At 52.4% G+C, this 12233-nt stretch overlaps 1 protein-coding gene across 3 annotated transcripts in view; it reads left to right on the top strand.

Moving 5' to 3' along the window:
- Positions 1-12233, top strand: part of LOC108162824 (adenylate cyclase type 9) — a 49582-nt gene extending 37349 nt beyond the window's left edge. For 2 of the 3 annotated variants that reach the window (XM_017297754.2, XM_017297762.2), the window contains 4 exons: positions 725-1002; positions 4281-5435; positions 6339-6439; positions 6527-12233. In XM_017297754.2, the coding sequence (XP_017153243.1) occupies positions 725-1002; positions 4281-5435; positions 6339-6439; positions 6527-10161 (5169 nt within the window). In that variant the 3' untranslated portion in view covers positions 10162-12233. The remainder of the gene's footprint in view (positions 1-724; positions 1003-4280; positions 5436-6338; positions 6440-6526) is intronic. The other variant, XM_017297771.2, reaches the window with a different exon arrangement.

Below are 12233 nucleotides of genomic sequence, written 5' to 3'. Positions count from 1 at the left end.
AAATGGAAAAACAGCAAAACCTTTCCCATTAAGTATTTAGGTGGCTTTCTGTCCATAAATTATTTCTAGCACTACCCCCACACTAGGGTATTACCAGCTTCGACCCAAACTCCCGTTCAGATCGCGCTTTTTGGGGGGACTCTGCCTATTTTTAGACTCATTTTTTAGCAGCTTCTTAATGAACGACGACCAAGTAGATTTGTGTTGGGAATGTTTTTTATTATCAACTTAGCAACTCTTTCTTGTGTACGTGTCCGTGGTTGTGTGCGTGTTTGGTTTTGATTTTGGCAGCGGGTCGTATGCTTAATATAATTAAGGCCAAGCAATAGCCAGCAATTGACATCACTCTTGTCAGCACCTTGGCCCTCGACTGCGGCTGCACTTTGGTTGCTGGTTGCTGGTTGCTGGTGGCTGGTGGCTGCCGACTGTTGACTGAGATAAGATTGGCGGGAATTAGAGCTGAAATCAGAGCTGGTGTCGCGTGACTTGCGCCCGGTACGAATTCGGTGACACTCAAGCAAATCGCGAGCCGAAAGAAGTCAAAAATAAAAAATCATTTAATCATCGAATCGAGCCTTGATGGGGAGTTCCCTTTAGATCCAATCAGCATCCGTAGCACTATCACCCGCCCCTTACATCCCCCCTCTCTCTCTCTCTCTCTCTCGCTATCCCTATCTCTACCTCTCCATCTCTATCTCTATCTCTCTCTTTCTCTCTGTTGCAGTCACGCCGTCAATCGGTGAACTTACGGGCGATGCCCCCGGGCGTTCTAGTCAACGATAGCCGGGCCAACTCCACCGATGACATACAGATCGCTCTGGCCCCCCACATCCAGACGTATCTGAGCCAGACCGGGCGCCGGCACTCGTGCTGCAGCGTCATGCTGCCGGTGGCCTTCGAGCGGGCCGCCGCCAAGTCCTGGCTGGATCCCAAGTTCGACTCCCCCGTCCTCGAGGAGCAGTACCAGGCCAGTGTCTTTCCCCACGTTCGCATGCGATACAGGTGAGTGGAGTTCGGTTGGTGTTGCTGTTGGTGTTGATGTTTCGTGGAGAGGCAAAGCCAATTGAGCTGCCTTTTTGCCGATGCCAAATTGCAGCTCTGGGCAAATTGGCTCGTGCCCCACGAAATGGTATCTCAGCTCAGTTGGTCATGTATATCCACCCATCCATCAATGCCCACAATTTATACGACTGTACGACTGTAAGAGACATTGCCTTAAACATGGAATGCAATTTACATAACATAGCCACAGTCGTACTCGTGTACCCGGTACTAAGCAGAAGCTCTCTCTGCAACCCCGATTCAGAAAGCCATTCGTATACAAAGGTCATCCATTCAAACCAAATACTGAACCAAGCAGTTTGGCTAGGGACTGAGGACAGCATTGGCGGGAATACCCGTACGTGTTAGGGACTTAAACCTATGCGAGCTCCCGCGCAGTCAGTCGTCCCTGATAATTAGCACCCCGGCGAAGAGAGCAACTTTTGGCTCGATTGGCTTCGCGTAGGTTCGGATCCCAGCCAACGGCCAAGAAAGTCCCACAAACGCATCTCTTTTGGTACACTTCAGGGGAAAAGTCTTGAGCCTCAAGGCAGGTGAATAGTGCAGTACTGTGGTCCAAGACCGGTCAAAGTTCATCAGGTTATCGAAGAAAAAGAACATTACCTAATCCCACCGTAATCTCGTAATCGATGCCCACGATACATAAATTATTTTTGGTTTCGTGGGACCGATGCTCGGTCTCGGTCCCAGTCTCGTCGTGCACAAGAGAAAAAGGGAAACCCGACGAAGTTGGTAAATATTAGAGGAATTAATTTTATAGAATGTTCCCGGGGATAGGGTACTACCAGGCCTACTATAATTGTGGCATAAGACACGCAATGTATGCATATAGTTTTTGGATTCGCGGGACCGAGCTTCGGTCTGGGGTCGGGCACCACCCGAAAGAGATCACCAGCAGCGTAAATTGGGGGCTACGGACTGACAAACGCATTGGCAGCTCCACGACAAGAGCGTAATATCAACAAGAGCATAGTCTCCATCCTGCGCTCAAACTCAAAATTCCTTTTAAGGGACCAAAGATACACCATGCTCAATAGCCTGATATCCGAGCTCTGCGAGGGATCCTCCTGGAACTTTTTCCAAAGGTTCACAGCTGAACCTCCATGCTCTGCCCTCAAAGGGGCTGGAGCTAGGTGTGGCAAATGCTACTACTATTCACTTCACACAAATACCATTCTTTGGTGGCATTTCACTTAAATGGAGCTAGTCCCTAAGGAGAAGCTGACCAACCTCCTTCACGGAGAGGCGTCAAAAGGCTGTGGAAGTGGGGCTTGCATTTGAAAGGATTCCCATTTAAAAGATTCCGATTTGGGAGCAGTTCAATGACCCTCTCGGCTGAATCCCGGCTGTGGCGCCTCCCTTGATAGCTTCCCTCCCGCTGTCACAATCGTGCGGCTTGGCTGGACTCCCTCACCACCGAGGGGCACAGGCGCATACGTACATACATATGTAGGTCCTCGTCGGTACAGGAGGCACCGGCGCCGACAACTACTAGACCAACTCCTGCACGTGCATGCAATCAACGCCGCGACAGAAAGGGCAGCTCCCAGAGGCGAAGCGGGTTGGCGCGAAGGAGGCCAAACGAGGGCAAATTAGTTGGGGAACTGCGGAGGACGGCGAAATTGCCGCCATAAATGCTCGCTTGGCGTGTGCCCCGCACGGGTCAAAGGGTGGGCCACGGGGGGCACCGGGGGGACTGGCAGAGCTTGGGTTGAGCATTTGGCTCCTTTTCGCTTTGGATGATTGGCCCCCAAGGCGGTGGAGTGGGGCAAAAAGAGGTCGCAGTCGTTGCAGGTCAATGCCATTTCGGGCCATTTGGCGGCCAATTGCAGCAGTTTCGCGTGAGGCGAGAAAACAGCCGAGGAACAGAGCAACGGAGCAACAGAGCAACGGGGCAACGGAGCAATCGATTGAGGTCGGCTCTGATGTGGCTAGTTGCACCATCAGTTAGAGGATTTCGCTTACATTTTTTGTAGGTTCACCTTTTTTCTGGTGTTCTCTAGAATTTAGTTTATACTTATTCCTATTCGCAAAGTTTATTTCCTTCCTTAAGAGATGCTCTGTAAGCTAAACCCAGTTCCAGGGACTCTTCTGTTCCGAAATTTCCCCCTGGGGCTCCCATTCATTTATTGTTTTTTTTTTGCTCGCAGAGATTCCTTTACTCGGAAAATGCTCCTCGTCGGTGCGTCCCTTTCATCCTGGTCCTCAAGGCTCTTCAGTTATCTTCAGTCCTAAGCTTCTCTTAGGTTCCGTTCCTCAGGATGTAAGCAGCTGTGCCTTTTATAAAAGGCTCTCCCTATTCCATACGTAGTCGCTCTGCGAAATTCCGCATAATTTCCGTAGCTCTGATGGAGAATAGTTCGTAAGCCTGTTGCTTCTAGGCTCTGGACGGGACGAGGAGGGGTGGAGGAGGAGGAGGAGGAGGAGGAGGACAAAAGAGTCGCCTTTCTTCTGCCACACGCGAGAGGTATGTCCAGAGTTGGCCTAATAGTCAGAAGGAACAATGCAATGCCCTGCAATGAACAATGAACAGAGACTGTGGGCGGGCATCCTAATCCTAATCTGATGAATGGCAGCTCCACGCATCTCCACACAGCTCGGGCTCCAGCTTCGGCTTCGGCTCTGTTCCTGGCTGAAATCTGCTCTCTCGAGTGGAACAAGTTGTGTAATGAATGCAGTTGGCAAAGTGGCCAGGTTTCGCTGGTGACAGGTGGAAAATGTGCTGCACAAGCCTCTTGCCTCTTGGCTTCTTGTCTCTTGTCTCTTCTCAAGCGCGTGTTCATGCCCCTACTCCTCTCTCCGTGAGGTCACCCATTTCGCTGCACTTTGCAATAATTAGGATGAATGAGAGAACCTCAAAAGGGAAGTTGGAGGGGGAATGGGAAGTTGGATTAGGAATGGGTTGTGGATGCGGATAGAAGGATAGAAGGATAGAAAGAGTGCCATACAATTAGAGGGGAACGGGCAATGGGAATGGGCTTGGCCAGGTCGGAGCTGCAAGACCTTTAGATCAAACTGCGCGATCTCTGACTCCCTTTAACCGACCACCTCTCAATCGCCCTCTCTGTTTGAGTGCTCTTAGCCATTTTCTTCTTATAGCATCAATCCTGATCCTGCCCTTGTAAGGGTAGACCCTTTGTTGTCCTCTTGTTGGAGTGTTGACTGTACCTCCTCATGTGAGCGTGAATCTTGATCTCTAACGCTCTCTCTTTTTACAGGTTCACCCTCTCATACATCCTCCTCTGCTCGCTGGCGTGGTGTCTGTACTTCGTGGTGGACGGCGGATCGGAGGACTTCTGGCGACCGATCTCCAGCTCGTTCTCGATGCTGTCGCTGATCACGATCATGGCGCTGTGCTTCACCCACTGGGACCTCTACAGGCAGCACAGGACGCTGACCTCCGCGGTGACTGCGATGCTGCTGTGCGGAGCCTCGCTGGCCTTCCTCACGTACACGGGGAGGGCCTTTAGTCCACTGGGGCACTTCGCCATCTGCCTGGAGATCGTGCTGCTTATCTACACTGCCCTGCCCATGCCGCTGTGGGTGGGTGCGGTCATTGCGATCTTCTACTCGATCGCCTTCGAGCTCGTTTCCCACGTGGTCATCGGATGCAGTGCCATACATGGGGGGGCGGGATCGGTGGACAGTAGCGATCCCAGCCACAAGATACTCATACTGCGGATCATGGCCCATCTGAGCGTGCACCTGGTGGGCGTCCACGTGCTCGTGATGAACCTGGTGCGGATGCGCGGCACCTTCATGAAGGTCGGTCAGAATCTGCTCGTGCGCCGTCAACTGGAGATGGAGAAGCAGCTCAAGGAGAAGATGATACACTCGGTGATGCCGCCCAAGGTGGCGGACATGCTGCTCAACGAAGGGGGCACCGCCGGACTGGACTCCGGCCTGCCCCCCGAGTCCCACTACATGCGTCCGCGGGCTTCCAACGACGTGAAGTCCCTATTCCGGCCCTTCCACATGCACAGCATGGAGAACGTGAGCATCCTGTTCGCGGACATCGTCGGATTCACCCGCATGTCCTCCACCAAGACGGCCGAGCAGTTGGTCGAGATCCTCAACGACCTGTTTGAGCGCTTCGACGATCTCTGCTCCCTCAGCGGCTGCGAGAAGATATCCACCCTGGGCGACTGCTACTACTGCGTCTCCGGCTGCCCTGAGCCCCGCGCGGACCACGCCATCTGCTGCGTGGAAATGGGTCTGGGCATGATCGATGCCATGCGCTGCTTCGACGCCCAGCGCCACGAGGGCGTCAAGATGAGAGTCGGCGTCCACACGGGCACTGTTCTCTGCGGCATCGTAGGCACGCGCCGGGTCAAGTTCGATGTGTGGAGCAACGACGTAAGCCTGGCCAATAAGTGAGTACTTTGAACTAGATCTTAGCCCTTAACTAGGCGGACATTGGAACGGATTAATCGGTGATTTCTGTAGATTTCCGTTTATCGATCGCCAGGGTAGGATATCCCGAATTCCCACCACGCCGATTTCCCATCCAGATATCGTCTTACAGCGACTCGTTCTTTCATCTGTGCTCCAACTTGATGCCTTTGTGAAGAGCACGTGCATTAAAATAGATTTCTTGTCAGAATCATCACTTTCGAATCACGGGATAATCATGTACATCATTATAGGGAACATGGAACTCACAAGAGGGCTAAAAAGCCCCAGGGGGACTAATTGGAGGATATATAGCTATCAGACCTCTCCTTAGACTCGAGTCTGAGTCATGGGAATGGTTCGGAGAGGCTGATATCTCTGGATGAGATTGCTGATGATCAGCAAGCTAAGTGACACCATTTCAAGATGCCCTCTGGTAATAGGGGGAACAAACAGCTAGACACTCGCTAATTAGAAGACAGGCAGACACCCAGAATGGGTATACCATTACTTAATGGAATTCAATTGAAATACAAATGCGAACGAGCAAAGAAACCTTCTCATGAGCGTGCGGATCAGACTAACAGGGTGTTTAAAGCAAGAACGAGGGCCCACACTGTACGGGGTCTGAATGGGGGACAAATTTCCACCCAGGAGACCCAGCGGGGGTAAATTGAACCGTGAAACGTCGGGAGAACGGTGACACCTCGGGATACATCATGAGAGATGGCCCAGCAGGATGTGCCACCAGGGAAGACCTTTGCAGTTCGTTTCACTCCATTAAAACTATGAGTGTCCGTTCAAGGGTTGCGCAGAACTATATAAGTCTTAGCCAGTGTCCGCTCGATTGTATGGAACTCACTATTTCCAATATTTCCTTTCAGAATGGAGTCCTCGGGCAAGCCGGAGCAGGTTCATATCTCGCAGGAGACGTCGAGCTTTTTGGGCGACAACTACTACCTGGAAGAGGGCGAAGAGGTCTTCGGTGAGTCCTCAGAAGTGGGACCTGGAAACTGGGACCCTGAGCATCACAGACCCTTTGCTAACTGCCTCCCCTCCTCTTTTCCCCTAGGTCATCGCACCTACTTCGTGGTAGGACGCCGAAGCGACTTCTCCAGAACCAACAGCCTCAGTCCCAGCATGCCAGCCCATGCCATTGGGGGCAGCTCCCTGTTGCTGCCCGGAGGCCATGCCGGCTCATTATCGCAGAGCGCGACCAACATCTCGGCGGTGCAGCCGCAAGTGCCGCCCGCCTCGCCGGTGGGGCAGCTTTCGAACTCGTTGAACCCCTCGCCGGTTTTGTCCATACGCCCTCGACTGACCTCGCTGAGCATGAAGCTGCGTAAGAAGTCGCAGAACCACAGCCGGGAGCGGGACATTGAGCGGGGCATCATGCATCCGGCGGCCAGCGGAATACCGCCAGTTATTGTGGTGCGGGAGCGGCCAAAGATCATCATCACCACCAAGTCGCTGCCGGGCAGCCTCGACTCGGATGATCAGCCGTCGTCGCCCACTCCACCGCCGCCGCCACCGCCGCCACCGCCGCCCCCACCGCCCAAGAGCCGGCTGATGGTGTGGAAGGTGCCGCGCTTCCTCAAACGCTTCGAGGAACTGGCCAGCCGCGGAAACAGCTCCTGTCACAGTCAGCCAGAGAAGGAGGATCCCCAGTACCTGCAGCACCTCCATCATTCCCGTCCCTATTGCCCCGAAGAGACCCTGGCCTTCATGGATCCCACTGCACCGAATGTGAATGGGAACGGAACCGGAACCGGAATCGGAACCAACTGCGTGTACCAGCAGCTGCCCGTCCTGGTAGAGTCCTGCAGCGTCAGCCGGCTGGGTAACCAGACCCTGGACATACCGTCCGCGTCTCGGCCCTTGCTGCACCATGCTGCCACCTCTACGGCCCTGGCCAGCAGCGTCCTCCGTTCCCCAGAGGGGTTCTCCGCAGTGGCAGGATCCAGCGTCGGCGGAGCAGGCTGCTGCTCTCCGGGACAGTATTCCATGTACGACGACATCATCGATGTGCGCTCCTACATCAGCCAGTCCCGCAGCGACATCTCGCCCTTCGGCCGCTCCGGTAGCTATCGGAGCCAGTGCGGCCGTCAGTCCACCAGCGGGGGAACCGTGCTCCCCGTGGAGCAGTCACCCCTGCCCAGGCCACGTGCCTCCACCCTGGCCACTGGCAGGCCACCAGTCGTCGGTGCGGCTGCAGCTGGGGCTGGGGCTGGGGCCACCATCGAGCCCAGCACCTCCAGCACTAGTGCCAACGTCCAGCCCAGTCCCTTCTGTCTACCCGCTCCGCCAGCTGGAGGCGGAGGCGGCCACTCGCGCAACTCGAGCATCTGCCCGTCGGCCACCTCGCGCAAGGATTCGGGGATCAAGAGCAACTCGCGGCGCTCCTCCATCCAGCAGCAGATATACGCCCTCAACCAGTCGGCCATCAGCCAGCACCGCGTCTCCGGCTACTTCACCAGCTCCACCTCGAGCATCTCGAATTTGAATGACATGCAGGGCCTGCCCCTGCCCATGCCCCTCCCGCTGGGCATCGCGCTGCCCATGGTGGTGCCACAGCCGCCCCCGCCCCCGCTGCCGCTGCTGATGCAACCGTGCTCCTCTCAGACGATGGGCGACCCGCTGGCCGCCTGCCTGCAGCAGCTGCGCAAGCAGTCGGACCTCCAGCTGATACGATGTGTGCGGGACAACGCCAGGTCGCAGAGGAGCTACCTTGTGAAGCCGCCGCTGCGGGGCTTCAGCCTTTACTTCAAGTCCCGCCAGCTGGAGCGCGACTTCCGCTCCAAGGCCCACCGGTTCGGGACCGAGAACGAGACCGAGGGGCCACCCACACTGGCCACTCCCCGGTACAACACCTACATCGACATCTTCGTGGGGATCGCCGTCTACCTGTGCATCTCGGTGTCACTCTTCCTGATGACCCAGAACACGGTCACGCCTAGCTTCCGTCTCTGGGTGACGCTCTTCTCCTGCTTCACGGCCATCCAGGTCTTCGCCCTCTTCCTGTTTACGAGGCAGATGTGTCGCCGTCATGGCACCGGGAGGACCAGCAGCAGCAGCCGCTCTCGTCTCCGCTCCAAGTCCACAACCAGCGAGGTCGTCGACGGCGATGCAGACGAGGATGGAGATGGAGGTAGAGGTGGAGGTGGACGTGGGGATGTTGAGGCTGCCCTGAGGAGGGGTGGCAGTAGCAGGGGACCTCAGTTCCGGTCGTGTGCGGACCGCATCTTCGAGGCCATCTCCAGCTGGTATCCGTGGCACATTTGCCTGGCCGTGCTGATGGCCATGCCCGTGCTCCTGATCATCGCCAACTTCCTCCTGCTGGACCTGGAGCAGCTGGAGGCCTTCGAGTACCACTACGGCTTCCTCATCTTTGTGTGCATCGTGCACTTCTGCAACTTCACGCAGCTCAACTGCTGGGTGCGCAACATCCTGGCCTTCATGGCCGCCCTGTGCTTCATTGGTATCGCCGTATCGCAGCTGATGGTCTACTCGAGCCGAAGCGACCAGGCCGAGTCGGAGGAGGAGTCGCAGGAGGAGGGCGGCTCCTCGTACATCTTTGAGGAGATCAAGTGGTTCCACGACTACCACGTGGAGATCTACCTGGATCTTCTGCTCATCCTAGTCCTAGTGTGGTTTCTTAATCGCGAATTCGAGATCGGCTATCGGTTGACCTTCTACGGGAACGCGGTCGCCAACCAGGACAAGGTGCGTGTCCAGAACATGAAGAACCAGGCGGACATGCTGCTGCACAACATCATTCCCAAGCATGTGGCCGAGCACCTGAAGAACACGGCCAAGTACTCGGAGAACCACCACAACATCGCCATCATCTTCGCCTCCATCGTCAACTTCAACGAGATGTACGACGAGAGTTATCTGGGGGGCAAGGAGTTTCTCCGCGTTCTCAACGAGCTGATAGGGGACTTTGACGAACTGCTCTCCCGTCCCGAGTTCCGGGCCGTCGAGAAGATCAAGACCATTGGCTCCACCTTCATGGCCGCCAGCGGGCTGGACCCATCGCACCGAGGGTCGGGTGATGAGCACATCCACACACTCATGGAGTTCTCCATTGCCATGCAGGAGGTGGTGGATGCCTTCAACAAGGATCTGCTCGAGTTTAATCTGATCCTGCGCATCGGCATGAACATTGGCGATGTGACGGCGGGCGTGATCGGAACCAGCAAGCTTTACTACGACATCTGGGGCGACGCCGTCAACGTGGCCTCGCGCATGGACTCCACGGGTCTTCCGAACCGCATCCAGGTGGGCAAGGACTGTCTGCCGTTCCTCACCGCTCGCTACGACTTCGAGCCCCGCGGCAGCGTCTATGTCAAGGGTAAGGATCACATGGAGGTCTTTCTTTACACGGATCGCCGAAAGACCCAGCTTCCAGATGAGGGTCTGCAAGCGAAGGGGGAAGAAGAGCTGGATGACGAGCAGCAGCAACAGCAGCAGCTAGAGGATAATGAGGGCGAGAATGATAATGAGCATGAGCATGAGCATGGGGAGGATAAGAAGGAGGTTGATGTTGATGCTAATGTTGATGATGATGAGGAGGAGGAGTTTCACTCGAGCGAGACCACAACGCTCTTCAAGTCGCAGGAGTCTATACAGGCAAATGGCGGCAATCATTTGACGACGACGGTCACGATAACGACCCCGCCCTCCTCCCAGTCAGTGGAACCGTAGACAGTCACGACCACGGACAACTCTTGGCAGTAAGCACTTGAAAACTGGTTTCAAAATTGCATTTAATGAATCTACAAGGCCGAGGAGAAGCAACACACAGGAGCAGGAGCAGGAGTGGAGGAGTGAACAGCTGCCTGCCAAGAAGGAGCTTAGTCCAAGATTTGTAACGACAGACAAATGGCTGGAAGAGTTGGTGGAGTTGGTTTCAAAATGGAAGACCGAGGGCTTCTGAGGGTTTCTAAGGGTTTCTGAGGGGTGGGAGGGGGTGGCTTTGAAAAGCGGGCAGGGGGTTTCCGGATAAAGAAGGACAAACCATGTTTTTGTGATATGTAAAGAATATGAAGATATATAGATAGAATCGATAGAATCGGATAAGGTTGAACGGTCCTTTAAAGTTGATATTGATTGATTGATTGATTGATTGATTGGTTGATTGATTATTGTTATTATGCAGTCAGGAATGATGGATCAAGCTGAGCAGGTTGCAGCTGAGGTTATGTTTTAAGAGACGGAGGATGGCAGATCAGATGGAAGATGGATGATAGAAGATGCAGCGGGATATCTTCGGATATGCATACTCGCAGAGAGCCGGTGCACCGATGCTCCCATAGAATATTATATTTAATTGTATTAGCAAGTTGTTTAGTCGTAAGCCAAAGCAGATCACACATCTGTAGCTCTATGTGTATATGCTTCTCCCTCCCTCTGTCTATAAGTTCATTCTTTTTTTTAGCGTATCGCCTAGCAAAATTACCGCTTGCTTGAAGAAGGGAGCACCTCTAATCTAAGCTAAACTAATAGAAATCCGTGGCTTTAAATGTTTCTGAAGAAGAGCGAAGATACTCGTGTTAGCAAAATAGTTGTGGACTGTGTGTGCATATAGTATGTGTATGAGTAGATTCGATGTATGTTAGAGTTATCTTATAAATGTATCTACTACGTGTGTATATACATACATATGCGTACGTACATTTATACATATATGTATAAGTACACATATGACATTTTTTTTTTAACAAACCAATGGATATACCTGTATGTACTTGTTGTTGTTCATGTTGATCATAAATGGATATATACATATATTGTGTGTGTTTAGGCATATTTATGCGTAGTTACTCACAAATTACTTGAATGTGTCCCGCGATTAATTAGTCCATGCGCAACTGCAGCACAAAAGTATGCTACGGCAAGTAGAAAAGCATCAGCGGCACTGCTTGGCAATCGACTGCTTGCGCACAATACTCACGTAAACAGACACACGCTCGCACATCTACCAAAAGCTTTCACCTCTCTCTCTCTCTCTCTCTCTCACACACACACACATAATCGTTTTATAAGTCTTTTGTATCATTTTTTTATATAAACATCTTTTTTGTGCAATGAACTTTTGCGACACCTGCTAACTGTAAACTTAAGGCAACTCTATTTCCGCTACAATAACCAAAACAAAATGGATGCAGTGAAGAGATATACATACTACAAACAATTTTGGAGTATATTCATATGAAACCTATGGACCCTATTGTATTTTTATATAAACAAACAAGTATTTTCTACTAATTTATTGAACAAAAAAAAAACTAAAATCAAAGGAAATCGAAATCGAAAACCAAAAGAGGAGTATACTTTTTTTCTTGTCTTTTTGAAACGTCTAAGTGTACATACATGATATACACATATTTATATTTATAATTGTATATTTTTTATAAACAAAAGCGAAGGAGAAAGCGAAATATGAAAATGATATTTCAGTGTGCGCGGAAAGCGAAAGCGCGGCATCAGTTTTTCCCCACAGATCGTTTAGATCCAATTTACGATTCGTTGAAGTGTTTAAATGTTGTTGGAGGATACACCCAGCCATAGCCATATATGAGTATCTATGTATATGTATGTATATTTATGAGTATGGAGCGTTGGCAACGAGCCGCATCCCAATCCTAAGTGTGTTTTAGCAAAAAGATTTCAAAGAGTTTATCGAAATGTTATAGGCAAACCTACTAAGTGTGATGTGTAGAAATCGAAAAATAAAAGTAAAAAAGGCAGCAGTATTATATTGCGTGTACTTAAAA

The sequence above is a fragment of the Drosophila miranda genome, chromosome XL, assembly GCF_003369915.1.
Source record: "Drosophila miranda strain MSH22 chromosome XL, D.miranda_PacBio2.1, whole genome shotgun sequence".
In the NCBI taxonomy this organism is placed as follows: domain Eukaryota; kingdom Metazoa; phylum Arthropoda; class Insecta; order Diptera; family Drosophilidae; genus Drosophila; species Drosophila miranda.
The sequence above is the reverse complement of the archived record's forward strand: the minus strand, read 5'-3'. Positions and strand labels throughout refer to the sequence as shown.